Here is a 16149-nt window from a genome sequence, read left to right as displayed (position 1 = left end):
GAGTAAAATACAAAGGAAAGATGCCTGAATCATATCTGATCTGAGTACATTCAACATGTCAAAGGAATAGAAACACATATGTTCATTTTGGATAAGTGATATGAAATGAACACATGGGCTTATTAAGTTATTTTCTCTGGAGGATAAGATTTTAGATACTACTTGTTATGTTTTATCAATGAAAAAAGTAAATGTCGGGTGTTTATTTTTGTGGCAATTTGGGGACATATTCTAGCAATCTTTGTTCTTCTTTGAATAATTTTTTATGTTATCAAACAATACAATGTGTATTGTTTTGACATTTAATAAACACATATGTTTATAGGTGTCAATATACTTTTTTCTTATTCACTCCCCTTGCCCAGTCTTTTTTTTTCCTTTATCTTGGCTCTGACCATGCTGGTTGGTCCCTTTTCTTCTTATCAACAGTCTCCCTTCTGTTCTCACATTACATATATTCCACTAGGCTCCCTCTCTCCTGTTCCACATCTTTCCTGCTTTCATAATCTGTGTGCATGCATGTTCACTCTTGTGTGTGGCACATGTACACACACACACACACACACACACACACACACACAGAGTTTAAATCTTGATATCACATATTAGTGAAAACAGGTCATATCTGTCTTTTTTAGTCTGGCTTGTTTCTTTAACATAGTAATTTATAGTCCACTGATTTTCCTCAGAATGTCTTGATTTCAGTTTTGTTTACAGTTAATTAAAATTCAATTATGAATATATTCTTTACAGTAAGTCCTTACCTGTGCCGTACTTCTCAAAATCACATCGAAGCATTTTTAGCTAAGTTATCTTTTAGCAGTTTCACTGTTTCAGGTTTTATATTAATGTGTTTAATCTGGTTTGATTTAGGGTGGGGTGCTAACAGGGTAAAATAAAGAAACCAAGTTTCATTATTACAATTCCCAATATCCAGTTTCACCAGTACTATTTGTTGAAAAGGCTACCCCTTTTCCCCAGTGTATGGTTTGGGCACCTTTGCCTAAAATTGGGTGGCTACAGTTGGGGGTTCATTTCTGTAATCGAGTCCATTGATGTTTAAGTCTGTGCCTGTCACAGAACCCATAGAGAATTTATTTGTCTGCAGTGTCTTTTGAGAACAGAATGTGATTACTCCAGCATTACTCTTTCTGCTTGGGACTGTTCTGACTTTTCAAAGCATTTGTGCTTCCACATGAAGTTTAAGATGTTTTTCATAGTTGTATGAAGAATGTTCCCTATTGGTAGATGGCACAATGATAGACTACAGCCTAAAACTCCACAGAAACCTCTTAGACCCACGAAGCTCTTCCACAAAATTAGCTGATAGAAAACTATTACAGAAGCTGGGTGGCAGTGGCTCATACCTTTAATCCCAGCACTTGGAAGGCAGAGCCAGGCAGATCTCTGTGAGTTCAAGGCCAGCCTGGTCTACAGAGTGAGAGCCAGGACAGGCACCAAAGCTATACAGAGAAACCCTGTCTCGGAAAAAAAAACAAAAGCAAAACAAACAAAAAGCCAACCAACCAACCAACCAAACAAACAAAAACCATACAGAAATCAGCATCCTTTCTATATACCAATAATGAACTTGTTTAGAAAGAAATGAATAATAAAGTCACATTCATATTATCTTGCAAAATACCTTGAAATAAATGTAAACGAGAGATGACAGATCTCTAGATGCCATTTTCTTTCGCCCACCAAGCAGCTTCCCAAATAAAGACAAGAGACTTATTAATTACGAATGCTTGTCCCAGTAGTTCTTTTAAGTTAATTTAACCTGTTTCTGATCATCTATGTTTTGCCTCAGTGTTTTCATTCTGTATTTCCTACTTTCCTGGTTCCCCTGTGTCTGTCTGCCTGGCCCCCCAGTGACTGTCATCTCTTTTTCTTTCTTTTTCAAGCCTAAATTCTTCCTCCTACTTACTCTTTCTGCCAAAAAGTCCGCCCTCTACCTTTTCCCTCACTATTGGCCATTCAGTTTTTTTATTAGACCAGTCAGGTGCCCTAAGCAGACAAAGTAAAATAGCAATACATCTTTACATAATTAAACAAATGTAACACATTTACATAGTTAAACAAATGCAACATCTTTGCATAGTTAAGCAAATATTCTACAACAAAGGAAGTCATTAGAAAGTGAGAAAGTCCATTTCTTGCCTATGTTACTGAAAACAATCTGTGAATTCAGCTTCCCCATCAAAATTCCAACTATATTCTCCACAGAACCGGAAACTTTCACTATTTAAGAACACCAAAAAATTGCAACAATAGTGTATTGACTCCCCTTGTATTCGGATGATAATTTCTCCTGTTATTAATATTGTGCATTATTATAGTACATTTGCTATGATTAATGAACCAATACTTCTGACTTATTATTATGTCCATAATTTATTCAGAAATTCTCAGCTCTACTCACCTTCTATGCCAGACTCTGGGCACCATGTTCAATTGCGCCATCGAATCACTGTCCTTAGCACTTCTTATGTGTCCCCAAATATTCCTGTTTCTAATGACCTGGACTATGGTAAGGAGTATTAGGCAGGTTTTTTTTTAAAGAACATTCCAAAAATGACCTTTGAAATTGTTATATTTGTGGTTAAGCATATGTTATGCATTTGGAAGAGGTATGCCCCATGGAGAAAATATGATTTTTTTCACATAACATCTAGGATACATGCTGTGAACATGGATTTGTTGCTCTTGTTTTTGACCTTGAACATCAGAGCTGGGGGTGTCTTTGCTCAGAATTTCTTCCTTGTACAGTCACTTCCCCTCCAATTCCACTTTCCCAGAGTCTGTTTTTGAAAAGGAAGTTGTGAGAGAAGCTCTCACTGAAGCAGGGAGCTAAAATGTGCCTCCTTGAAAACAGATTACCTATATAAAGTTTTCAGAACTCTTTCACTTGAGAAAGTTGTCTGTTGTTTTTAAATTAATAAATGAAATACATTACTTTTGTGTTTAAATGCCATAACAAAAGTAAATATATTTTGTTAAGATTGAGTAATTAATGCATAAAGTACAATTTCAACTACAAAATATTCTTGTAAGAACTTGCTTTCATTTCTAGAAAATAATTTAAATATTTAAAACATTTCTTAATAGCATACAAAACACATTTCAGGTACTGGTGGTGCATGCCTCTAAATCCAGCACTCAGGAGGCAGAGGCAGGTGGGTCTTTGTGAGTTCAATGAAAGCCTGGTCTACAAAGCAAATTCCAGGACATCCCGGAAACACAAATGATGTTTTCTATATATCAAATTTTCAAAATAATTACAAAATTCATTGTTTTATAATATGTCCAAGAACAAACAAGATTACACTCTTAAATATGATAAGAATTACATACAAATTAACAAGATTTTATTATCCTACTACTTAAAAACAAGACATTAGAAAAACAGGAAATCTGAAAAGGGTCTTAATTGTTTACCTCTCATTTCACTTTCAGCTGCTAGGGTCCCATTGTTACAATTTCTGTAATGTACTTATCCAGATAAAAACCAATGATAAAGAAAAAATTAACAAGTATAAAACCTACATGTATTCCAATGGACCTGAAAATTTAATAATTCCAGTCCTGAAAATCACATCTCTTTAACTGTTATTATTATTATTATTATTAAGAGATTTTCTATTAATTTTACATACCAACCACAGATTCCCCTCTCCACCCTCCTCCAACCCCCCAGTTTTCCTCCTAACCCACTCCCCATTCCCACCTCCTCCAAGTCAAGGTCTCTCATGGGGAGTCAGCAGAGCCTAGTATATACAGTTGAGGCAGGTCCAAGCCCCTCCTCCTTGCGCCAAGGCTACAAAAAGTGCAGTGCCCTATAGGCCCTGGACTCCAAAAAGACGGCTCATGCACCAGGGATGGGTCCCAATTCCACTGTCTGCCAAGGGGCCCCCTAAACAGTTCAAGTTAAACAACTATCTTGCCTATCCAGAGGGACTAGTCCAGTACCATGGGGGCTCCTCAGCTATACAAACGATAAATGGACTAAGAAAGAAATCAGAGAAACATCACCCTTTACAATGGCCAAAAATAATAGAAAACATCTTGGGGTAACTCCAACCAAACAAGTGAAAGACCTGTATGATAAGAACTTTAAGTTGCTGAAGAAAGAAATTGAAGATGATATCAGAAAATGGAAATACCTCCCATGCTCATGGATAGGTAGAATTAACATAGTAAAAATGGCAATATTACCAAAAACAATCTACAGATTCAATGCAATCCCCATCAAAATTCCAACAGAATTCTTCACAGACTTGGAAAGAACAATACTCAACTTCATATGGAAAAACAAAACTTCAGAATAGCTAAAAGAATCCTGTACAATAAAACAACCTCTGGAGGCATCACGATCCCTGACTTCAAGCTCTACTATAGAGCTATAGTAATAATAATAAAAAAAAAACAGCTTGGTACTGGCATAAAAACTGACATGTGGATCAATGGAATTAAATTGAAGACCCTGACATTAATCTGCACACTTATGAACACCTGATTTTTGACAAAAAAGCTGAAACTGTACAATGGAAAGAAGAAAGCATCTTCAACAAATGGTGCTGGCATAACTGAATGTCAATATGTAGAAGATTGCAAATAGATCCATATCTGTCACTATGCATAAAAACTCAAGTCCAAGTGGATCAAAGACCTCAACATAAATCCAGCTACACTGAACCCGATAGAAGAGAAAGTAGGGGCTCTAGTCATTCAGGCCCCACTAGACAATCAGGCTCTCCAGGCCACCTGCCAGTCAGAAGTTGTGCAGCGTCCTTCCAGCACCCAGCTGCAGGATTGGCTTTGAAGAGAATCTGTCTCCAGTAGTTTTGTTTGCTGTGCAGCTCGAGTGTGGCTGCAGGGAGCTGAGCAAAGAGCATGGCCAAGCTGGAGAACCACAATATGAATTAGAATGCAGTGACCTATAATGATGTGCATGTCGATATCATTCAGGAAAAATGGGCACTGATGGAACCTTCACAGAAGAATCTCTACAAAGATGTGATGGTGGAGACCTATATGAATCTCAGAGATATAGGTTACAATTGGGATGATCTTGAAGTTGAAGAACATTGCCATAGTTCTCAAAAACATGGAAGTTATATCATATGTCACTCTGGATACCAGTTCTATGAACATAAGGATATGGGAAGAAACAATGTCCATCTCTCAATTTCAGAACAATTAGAAGATATGTAGTAGTCCCATGTTGAGTAAACTTGTTGAATGTGATTCAAGTTTACAAACAATTGGTTTTCCAGCTTCATTCAGAATAGATCAACAAACACACCACAGAAAAGCCCTATGGGTATTAGGACTGTGTACATGCTTCTGTTTGTCCTGGTTAACTTTGAACATGTAGCATGACACACAGGATACGAAAATTTATCAATGGAATAAGTGAGGTAAATGTCCAAATTCTCCCAGTTCTCTTCAAATATGTGAAAAACCTCAGAAAGAAATGATGTCATAAATATGAGCCAGGTCATAAAGGCTCTTACCATGAAAGGCATGTTCAAATATGCAAAACCATCCTTAATACAGGGGAACAACAAGAGTGTAAACAACATGCTAAAAACTTAAGATCTCAGTTCTCTATATATTTAGACCAATAGTAAAATTAATTCATGCAGATATAAAGACCCAACAATGTAATGAATGTGGTAAAGCTTGTAAAATTTTCAGTTATTCTTGCAGGCATGAAATAAGTCATACTACAGAGAAATCACATGAATATACTGAGTGTGGTAAAGACTTTGCATGTAGTCATCCTCAAAGGCATGAAAAAATGCATACTGGAGAGAAACCCTGTGAATATAATCAATGTGGTAAAACCTTTACACAGCCCAGGCATCTTGGAGTACATAAAAGAACACATACTGGTGGGAAACCCTATGAATGTAATCATTGTGGTAAAGCCTTTGCACGACACAGTGCTCTTCAATTGCATGAAAGAACACATACAGGAGAAAAACCCTATGAATGCAAGCAATGTGGTAAAGCTTTTGTACAGCCCACTCATCTTGAAGTACATAAAAGAACACATACTGGAGAGAAACCCTATGAATGTAATCAATGTGGTAAAGCCTTTACACAGCCCCACAATCTTCAAGTACATAAAAGGACACATACTGGAGAGAAACCCTATGAATGTAATCAGTGTGGTAAAGCCTTTGCTCAAAACAATACTCTTCAAAAGCATAAAAGAACACATACTGGAGAGAAACCCTATGAATGTAATCAGTGTGGTAAAACCTTTGCACAGTCCAGTCATCTTCAAGTACATAAAAGAACACATACTGGAGAGAAACCCTATGAATGTAATCAGTGTGGTAAAGCCTTTTCAAGACACAGTGATCTTCAATTGCATGAAAGAACACACACAGGAGAAAAACCCTATGAATGTAAACAATGTGGTAAAGCTTTTGTACAGCCCAGTCATCTTGAAGTACATAAAAGAACACATACTGGAGAGAAACCCTATGAATGTAATCAATGTGGTAAAGCCTTCACACTACCCCACAATCTTCAAGTACATAAAAGGACACATACTGGAGAGAAACCCTATGAATGTATTCAGTGTGGGAAAGCCTTTGCTTGTCGTAGTGTTCTTCAATTGCATGAAAGAACACATACTGGAGAGAAACCGTATGAATGTAATCAGTGTGGTAAAGCCTTTGCTCAAAACAATACTCTTCAAAAGCATAAAAGAACACATACTGGAGAGAAACCCTATGAATGTAATCAGTGTGGTAAAACCTTTGCACAGTCCAGTCATCTTCAAGTACATAAAAGAACACATACTGGAAAGAAACCCTATGAATGTAATCAGTGTGGTAAAGCCTTTTCTCATCACAATCGTCTTCAGTTCCATGAAAGAAAACATATGGGAGAATAGCCCTATGAATGAAAACAATGTGGTAAAGCTTTTGCATGTCATAGTGATCTTCAAAAGTATAAAAGAACACAAACTGGGGAGAAACCTTATGAATTTAATCAATGTGATAGAGCCTTTTGCACAGCCCCATAATCTTCAAGTACATAGAAGAACACATACAGGAGAGATACCCTATGAATGTAATCAGTGTGGTAAAGCCTTTGCTCAAAATTGTGTTCTTCAAAGGCATGAAAGAACACATACTGGAGAGAAACCCTATGAATGTAATCAGTGTGGGAAAGCCTTTGTTCGTCTGAGTGCTTCTCAATTGCATGAAAGAATATATAACTGAGGGAAACCCTATGAATATAAACTGTGGTAATGCCCTTGCACAGCCCAGTCATCTTCAAGTGTATTAAAGAACACATATTGGAGAGAAATCCTATGAATATAATCAATGTGGTAATGCCTAGTCACAACACATAACAACCCTGTAACTGTAAATTTTTTAGTGTGTAATTGGTCTCTAAAAGCCTTTGAATATAACATTAGACTTTGAGGATCTGAAAAGAACTCATACAAAAGTAAATAAATCTGAATATATATGAATTGGTATGATCATCAGCCAACATACTTACATTCAATTACACAAAAGTAATTATTTTGAAAAAAAAATTATAATGTGTCAATAATATGTTCAAGCATTATAATATCTCCTTTTATTTTGTTTACACCTGTCAAATAATATGGACAAAAGAGGGGTTGGGAATTTAGCTCAGTGGTAGAGTGCTTGCCTAGCAGGCACAAGGCCCTGTGTTCAATCTTCAGCTCTAAAAATAATTATGGACAAAAGACGTGTAAATTTAAATGATAATGTGACCTCTTAGATTTCATACTTGTCTTCAAATACATGAAATAATGAATTCTGGTGTAAATTTTCATAGATGTGTATCATTGCTTTTCTGTTGCTTTGATAATAGATCATATCTAAGTGAAGTTAGAAAAGGTTTTTATTTGGCCCTTGGTTCCAGAGTAATACATGTGCCCCATAAAAGTTACATGGAAACAAGTGTCAGACATGGCAGCTAAAGCAGGCAGCTAAGAATTCACCTTCTTGTCCTGCAGCATAAAGCAAAAAGTGTAAATTAGAAATGGTGTGCAGATGTAAACACTCAGGCCAACCCTCAAGACTGAATTATTTGGGCAGGGTACATTTTCTAAAACTTCTCAAATGATGTCTCAGACTGAAAATGATAGATTACTCCAACTTCAAGACTGCATTCTTGTTTTCTGTTAAATGGACAAAGTCATTATGGAGAAAATTTTTGTAATCATTTAGATGCTTCAAAACCCATGCTACCAGAATTATAATAGAAAAACATTCATGATTGAAAATTAGTTTAAATATTTGTTTTTATTTTAATTGTGCTATGTGTGAATGTCTTCTTCTGGGTATGTGTATGTGCATTTTGGTTCCCAAGAAGGTTAGACCATTGGAGCTTCTTGTTGCAAGAATTACTGGAAGTCATCCAAAACCAGATCTTGGTCCAGGGAATGAACTTGTGTTAAAGTCTTGGCCATGTCTCTATCCCTGTCAATATTTTAAAGCTTTTTATATCATCTTGATGTCAGGAAATAGATAGGTACTTATATGAAAGAAAACCTCATTTATGTAAACAATTTGGTTAAGACTTTAGACATCACAGTTGTTTTCAATTTCAAGGAAAAAAACTCGTTTTAAGTCTTTTTCATTGTAGATTTGAAGTAAATAAATCATTAACCAGGTTCACCAAAGGGAAAAAAAAAAAAAAAAAGAGAAAGTAGGAAGTAGTCTTGAACACGTTGGCACAGGAGACGACTTCCTAAGTAGCACAGACATTGAGAAAATCACATCTTAACCATCACTGTTATAATTAGTGGTAGTGGGAGACTTTCTATCAATCTATAAATACTTTGCTCTTCTATGTAGAGCTTATTATTTGCTGGAGAGAGAATCCTGACATCAGTGCTTGGGTCAAAAGTCCCAGTCTGCCCACTCACTGTGCAACCATTGGTAGTTAACCAAGTACTTAATCACTAGATTTCTTTTCTCATTCATAACACAAAGTTGCTAACAGTATTTGTGTCCTGGTTTTATAGTTGGGAAATGTTTAATAGGATTAAAATAGTTATACAAATCAGCACATAATAAATCTGAGGCATCAGACTGATTTTAATTGCTGCTGATATTGTACAATAACATATAGGAGATGGATAATGGAGTAAAGACAGGAATTTTTATAAAATCACTGCATATAAGTGTGTCTTATTATGATGGCATATTGTGTTATAAATGTACATATGTATAATAAGCAAATATAGAAATAGTAGTAGTACCTAGTATGTAGTATATTAATATTTAAATTTATTAATATTTAAAACTATTCATAAGGATTCACTTTAATATTTTGTTTCAGTGTTTCCAGATGCTTCACTGGAAGCATGACAGGAGTGATATTCTGTTGCAAATATGATCTACTTTAAAAGACATTATAAACCAACCCTTAATGCTTCACATCAATAGTCTCAGTATACTTGCCTAGATATTTATTTTCTAGCAGTATTCAGAAATTTAGATAATCCTTAAATTGACTTGAGGTAGTATTTTTTATAATCTAGACTTGGAGCTATTATAATCAATGTTAAAGAATATTTAAACATATCTTCTAAATAACTTCCAAAGTATTTTATTCACACATAATTTACTTTATTCTTATAGAGATTTTACAACCTCATATTACTTTTAGAAAAAGAAAATTGATAATTATCCATAAGCCATTTCAAACTGCTGGAATATCTTCGGCCTCTCTTTTTATTTAAGATTCAGCATGGCATAATATTCCAAAGATAAACAAAATTAAGAAAAATTTTATGTACATATGAGTTCTACCTATCATATCTGTGTCCATTTACTTATGCTTCTATATATCTATGCATGTATGCACACATGTCTGTACCTATCACTTATCTAACATCTCTCTTTAATCTCTCTCTCTCTCTCTGCATGCATGCATGCGTGCATGCGTGTGTGTGTGTGTGTGTGTGTGTGTGTGTGTGTGTGTGTCAGTCTATCATGTGGCTACCATTTAGAATCTAAATTTTAGATAAATAGGTATAAATGTACAGACCGTTATTATATCAGGTAGAGATAAATACAATCAGATGTAGCAGGATCATGGCAGTTTAATATAGTGACACTTGTTGAAATGGTTCTTTGCAACTAGCTGTCCACATCTTCCTTCATTGAAAAACCAACAACATATCTTTGACTATGCATTATGCTTAAACACTGCAATATATGATAGATGCACATTGACAAGACACAGATGCAGTCCCTGCCCCCCAAGCATCTTAATGTCTAATTAAACATTATAGTGTTTTAAAATGTACTACGTGACTAAAATGCTGTAAATATACACATGCGTGAAATGTAGTTATCAATAATCATACCTCACAGAATATTTGAATATCTTCAGATTCAAATGTGATTGATCTTACAATAAAAATGCCTATGTTTGTACAACAAGAGCATTTCTAGGATCCAAAGATCATTTACAATTCATGGAGTGAAGGAAATCATTTCCTTTTGGGGCTGGAGAGATGATTCCACAGTTCAAGCAGCACAACCCTTGTAGCGGTCTGCAGTTTGGTTCCCAGGACCCACTTCAAGTAGCTCACAACCACCTGTAACTCCAGCTCCAGGGACCGGACACCCTCTTCTATACTCCAAGGGGATCTACACTCCTGTTCATATACCCCCCCCCACATGAATACCTAAAACAGTAAAAACAAAGAATATGGAGAAGAGCCTACTATTCAACTATTCACTAATTTTGTGCAAAAATTTATGGTGAAAGTGAAGTAAAGTCCAAACTCCCAAAAAGTCAAACTATGAAAAGTCAAAGTGTTTTAAAATTTTATTTTCAAGTTAACTACTCCACCACTGCCACTTCCTCCTTTGTCTACTTCTGGTTTCCTACGAAAAAGTAAGTTATTAAATTTTATTTTATTCTGGTGTATTTATATATGTATGTATATGTATGTCCTTGTGCATGCACATGTGAACAGAATCTGGAGCTTCTTATTTTTTAGAACTAAGCTTGTGGCCAGAAACACCAGAAATTTTTTTGTTTTAATAAATTTTTCCATATGAGTACTCATGTCAACCATATTTTCATTTCTGTACTTCTGCTTTACTTCTATTCATACATATATCCTTTATAAAATACATTCTCTAAATATTTGCCAGTTTATAATAGTGAATTTTCCTCTCTCATTGACTTTTAGTCTGAATAGCAGGAATTTAAGTATATGATTTACAATTATTTCATCCTTACTTATAACATTTTTTTCCTGGAAGATAGTTCCAAGAAGGAAAGCCTTTTGTTTAAAAAAAAATCCAACTAGTCCTTTTAGTCTGTAGTGACTTCGTTTTTGTTATATAATGAAAATGATCACTGACGTATGGATGCAAATACTTTCTTCTGGCAATTTTGTATTTACAGGTGTATGCTTCATTTTGAATTATTTATTTTAAGGAAAATGTACAAAGTTGTCTGAAACTTGCATTCAAGATTTCTAATAGAAGGATGTATTTTCAGCAAATATAAGTAGCTAGATATATTTCGTTCAAAAAAGGAACTATAATTCATATTAACTAGATGCAATAATTGTTCTAAGGTAATATTCATATAATTAATTCTTTAATTGTTTTTGAAATGATCAAATGACATTATTAACAATCACTTATTATCACATAAAGATATGAAATTTAACACTTGTTTGAGGTAGGATCTTACTCTATAGCCCAGGCTGACCTTGGATTTGGAACAATTTTACAATCTCAGCTTCCTATTGTGGAATGATCTTTTTGTACACTGTGAAGATGTGTCTTTGCCAAGGTACCCTGTGACTGGTTTAATAAAGAGCTAAATGACCAATACCTAGGAAGAAGGTATAGGCAGGACTTCCAGACACAGAGAGGACTCTGGGAGAAGAGAGACAGAGAACCCAGTTGGACATGGAGAAGAAACAGGAGGTGCAAAATGAAAAAGAGGTGAAAGTCCCATGATAGAATGTAGATTAAAAGGATATGGGTTAATTTAAGTTATAAGAACTAGTTGGACAAGCTTAAGCTAAAGCCAAACTTTCATAATTAATAGTAAGTCTCTGTGTCATTGGGAGCTAACTGCCCGGACAGAGAAAGACTCACTACAGCTTCCCAAGTGCTGTAGTTACAAGAATTTTCCATCATGGCATGAAATCATCACTCTCTGCAAGTACTCATTTGCCAGAGAATAATCAGAAAATCTTTCAACTAACAATCAGTGTTTAACAATTGAAAAGCATTGTTAGGATTCATCTCATGTTTAAAGTTATTAAAGTATTCCAGAGGCAGATAGAATAGTACATACCTGTCAATTCCAGGAGCCTGAAGCAAGACCATAGAGTACATGGAGCCCTGAATGGGTTGTACATAGTAAGACACTGCCCATAAAAACTAAAATCAAAACTGATGTATATCTTTATAGTCAAGAATCAAACTGATCATTTTGGAATGATTAATATAGGGCTTCAGATAGAAGATGATAGTAGTTCCTAATCTCCTCTCAACCATCTCATTTCAGTTAGAGGAGCTTGCCCAACAATAGAGAAAATTAAGGATACTTCATAAAAAAATCTAAATTAAAGAAGTCACTGCAATTTGCTGTTGATTAAATATTAACCCTATCACAGTTTTCTCCTGTGATTCTCATAGGCAAAGTTAACTGTGCCTGATTAAAGCCCCCTGCTTAGCAGGGTTATAGAGGGCTGGAATCTCCCTTTAAAACCAGACAACTACTACTCAAGGGAGTAGTCCTAATAGAAGGGTGAAGTGATAGGCTTGGGGCTTGAAGCTATTGTTGAACACACACACACACACACACACACACACACACACACACACACACACTCACAGGTTTCCAAATAGAAGTATGAACTGTACCATCAGAAGAGTGGAGTACCCTTAATCATGAATCTTGGCATGGCAGATAAAATAATCACTTTATCACTTTTCCTTACAATACAGCAGCAAATGTACCATGACTCCATCTTTAGTCACTGTTATAGGGGTGTTGGGGCTTTATCTAAAACTTGAATTTATAATTCTCATTTCTCAAAGACAAATGATCACCTTTCAAATGTTGACATCTGCTTTTAGATTTGAATTCATTACTCCAAAGTCAAATGGGTGACAGAAAAGCTGCACCTGTCTCTTCTTTGCTGTTGTGGTTTTCCTGGTAAACACTGCTTTGAGTCTGGTGTTAGTGCCACCTGCTGATTGTCATTCAGCTTGATAAACTTGGCAGACTTACAAACACTCAGATTTGTTCTTATTCTCACTCACTGTTGGGTCAGAATTTGGTAAACACAGCAAATGTAGAGATATTATAAGCACCTCTCCTTTCATCCAACAGCAGAACAAAACTTCACAACTCATGCTCTTTCATGACTTTGGTCATGTTTTTTGAGTTTTCTACAGTTGTTGACTGGGAAAGAAAGGTATCATGCTGCTACTATACTCTTTCCAATGTATTCTTTCCACCTTCAGTTGAAACAGGAAAAAAAATTATATCCTTAATGAAATACAGCCTTCTATTATTTAATTGTTAAGTAATGAACTTCCATAGAGGTTTTTAAGGATTCCCTTTATTATTAGCTTATATTTACCATATATAATAATTGGTGTTATTTTGACATTTTTACACACATGAGCAACATATATTTTGCATTCTCCCACTTACCCTCTCTGATTCACCTTTACTCCATTGATTACCTTCTCCTTCCCAACTGGCCCCTCTCTACTCACTTTAAATGCACTGAAATTACTCAATACTACAAAACAAGTCACTTTGTGGATGAAAGATCAAAGCATAAATATTCATATCACTCTGGATCTTATTCACTAAACAATAATAACATGAGTGACTGAAACTCAGAGCATTGTATGCACACTGCATGCTGTTCAATGATAGAACATACAGATCCTATTCACATTAATATGGAAACTCCATATTTCTTTCTTTATGTAGACACACATGTACATAAATATGAGTATGTATACACATGTGCATATATAAATGTAGATAATAATATAATTATACATTTTTATTGAATAGCTCATATATTTTGTCTGGACCACCTCTGATCTTAATTTCATTACTACTGAAGAGAATCCATATTCTCTGTCTTTAAAAACAATATTTCCTCTCTTTGTGTATACATGTGTGTGCCTGCTTGTAAGTATATAAATGCCTACATGCAGTGCCTGTAGAACCTGGAAGGAGGTGCTATATTCCTTGGAGCTAAAATTACAGGCAGTTGAGAGCCACCAGACAGGGGTTCTGGGAACAGAATCTGAATCTTTTGAATAAGTAGCAAGTGCTTATAGCCATTGCTCCATTTCTCCAGTCCTAAGAATCAGAACTTCATTATGGGGAAGGGGGAGGTTAAATACTGGTGTTCTGATAAAGGAATGTAAAAATAAAATGGCTCCCAGAGACATTATGATGTATTCATAGATCAGTGCCTTACTTAGCCATCATTAGAGAACTAACACCCATCTGTACCCACAACTGGACAAAATGCAGAGAGTGAGAGACCTTAAAACCCTTAGTGCTAAATGGGGATGTCTTCATCAAATCCCACTTCTCAGGGCTCAGGAAACTACATATATTTCAATTTCTTTATATGGTAGATTATATGTACTGATTTCATGTATTAAACAATCCCTGCCTCTCTGAGATGAAGCCTACTTGACCACAGTAGATGACCTTTTTAATGTATTCTTGCATTCAGTTTGCAAGTATTTTGTTGAATATTTTTGCATCTATGTTTGTGAAGGAATTAGGCCTGATATTCTTTTTCTCTGTTGAGTATTTACATGCTTTAGGTATCAGGGTAACTGTGGCCTCCTAAAATGAATTAGGCAATGTTACTTCTGTTTCTATTTTGTGGAATAATTTGAGGAGTACTTGGCATTAACCATTATTTGAAAAGCTGGTAGAATTTTGTGCTAAAATCTTCTGGCCATGGCAATTTTATTGAGAGGAGGGCTTTGGAGATTTTAATTATTGCTTCTATTTCAATAGAGGTTATATATAGGTTATTTAAATTGCTTATCTGATCACATTTTAACCATGGTAAGGGATACCAATTCGGAAAATTATCCATTTTTTTTTTTTTTAGATTTCCCAATTTGATGGAGTATAGGTTTTTAAAATATGTCCTTATGATTCTACTGAATGTACCAGGCTCTGCTGACTCCCCATCAGAGGCCTTACCTTCTTGTAGGAGAGAATGGAGGGTGGGTGGGTTGGGGGAGAGGTTAGAGGGGCAGAAGGAGGGGGTCTGTGATTGGTATGTAAAATGAATTAAAAATTCTTAATAAAAAAACCAAAACAACAACAACATAAAACAAAAACGGGTGCCCCTGTGTTTGGGGCATAGATGTTAAGAACTGAAATGTCATCTTGTGGATTTTTCCTTGGATGAATATATAGTGTCATTCCCCATCTGATTAGTTTTGATTTGAAGTCTATTTTGTTAGGTATTGAAATGGCTATACCAGCTTTCTTCTTGGGTCCATTTGCTTGGAATATTTTTTCTCAATCTTTTACCCTGAAGTAATGTCTATCCTTGATGTTGTGATGTGTTTCTTACATGCAGCAGAAAGATGAATCCTGTTTTCACATCCATTCTGTTAGTTTGTGTCTTTTTATTGGGCAATTGAGACCATTGATATTGAGAGATGTCAATAACCAATGATTGCTGATTCCTGTTATTTTGGTGGTGGTGGTCAAGGTGATGGTGGTGAGTGAGTGTGTGTGTGTGTGTGTTCTTCCCTTCTTTTGGTTTTATTGGTGTGATATTATCTATTTTCTGGGTTTTCATGGATGTGGTTACTCTCCTTGGATTGAGGTTTTCCTTCTAGCACCTTCTGTAGGGTCAGATTTATAGATAGCTATTATTTATATTTGATTTTGTTATGGAATTTCGTATTCTCTGCATTCATCTCCATGGTGACTGAAAGTTTTTCTCAATATAGAAATCTGGGCCGTCTTCTGTGGTTTCTTGAGTTTTGAAGCACATCTACCCAGGCCCTTCTTGCTTTGAGAGTCTACATCAAGAAATCAGGTGTAATTCTGATAGATCTGTCTTTATATGTTAGTTGG

The 16149-nt window shown here is 35.5% G+C and overlaps 1 protein-coding gene across 1 annotated transcript; it reads left to right on the top strand.

Annotated features, from left to right (window-relative positions):
- Positions 1 to 5926: 5926 nt before the first annotated feature.
- Positions 5927 to 8134, top strand: LOC119088396 (zinc finger protein 433-like; the record flags this gene model as incomplete). Its single annotated transcript, XM_037208227.1, has 1 exon — positions 5927 to 8134. A coding segment is annotated over one exon (990 nt), but the record flags the coding sequence as incomplete, so codon positions are not given.
- Between the last annotated feature and the right edge of the window lie 8015 nt (positions 8135 to 16149).

The sequence above is a fragment of the Peromyscus leucopus genome, chromosome 7 (assembly GCF_004664715.2).
Source record: "Peromyscus leucopus breed LL Stock chromosome 7, UCI_PerLeu_2.1, whole genome shotgun sequence".
Lineage (NCBI taxonomy): Eukaryota > Metazoa > Chordata > Mammalia > Rodentia > Cricetidae > Peromyscus > Peromyscus leucopus.
This window is presented reverse-complemented; position numbering and strand designations above follow the sequence as displayed.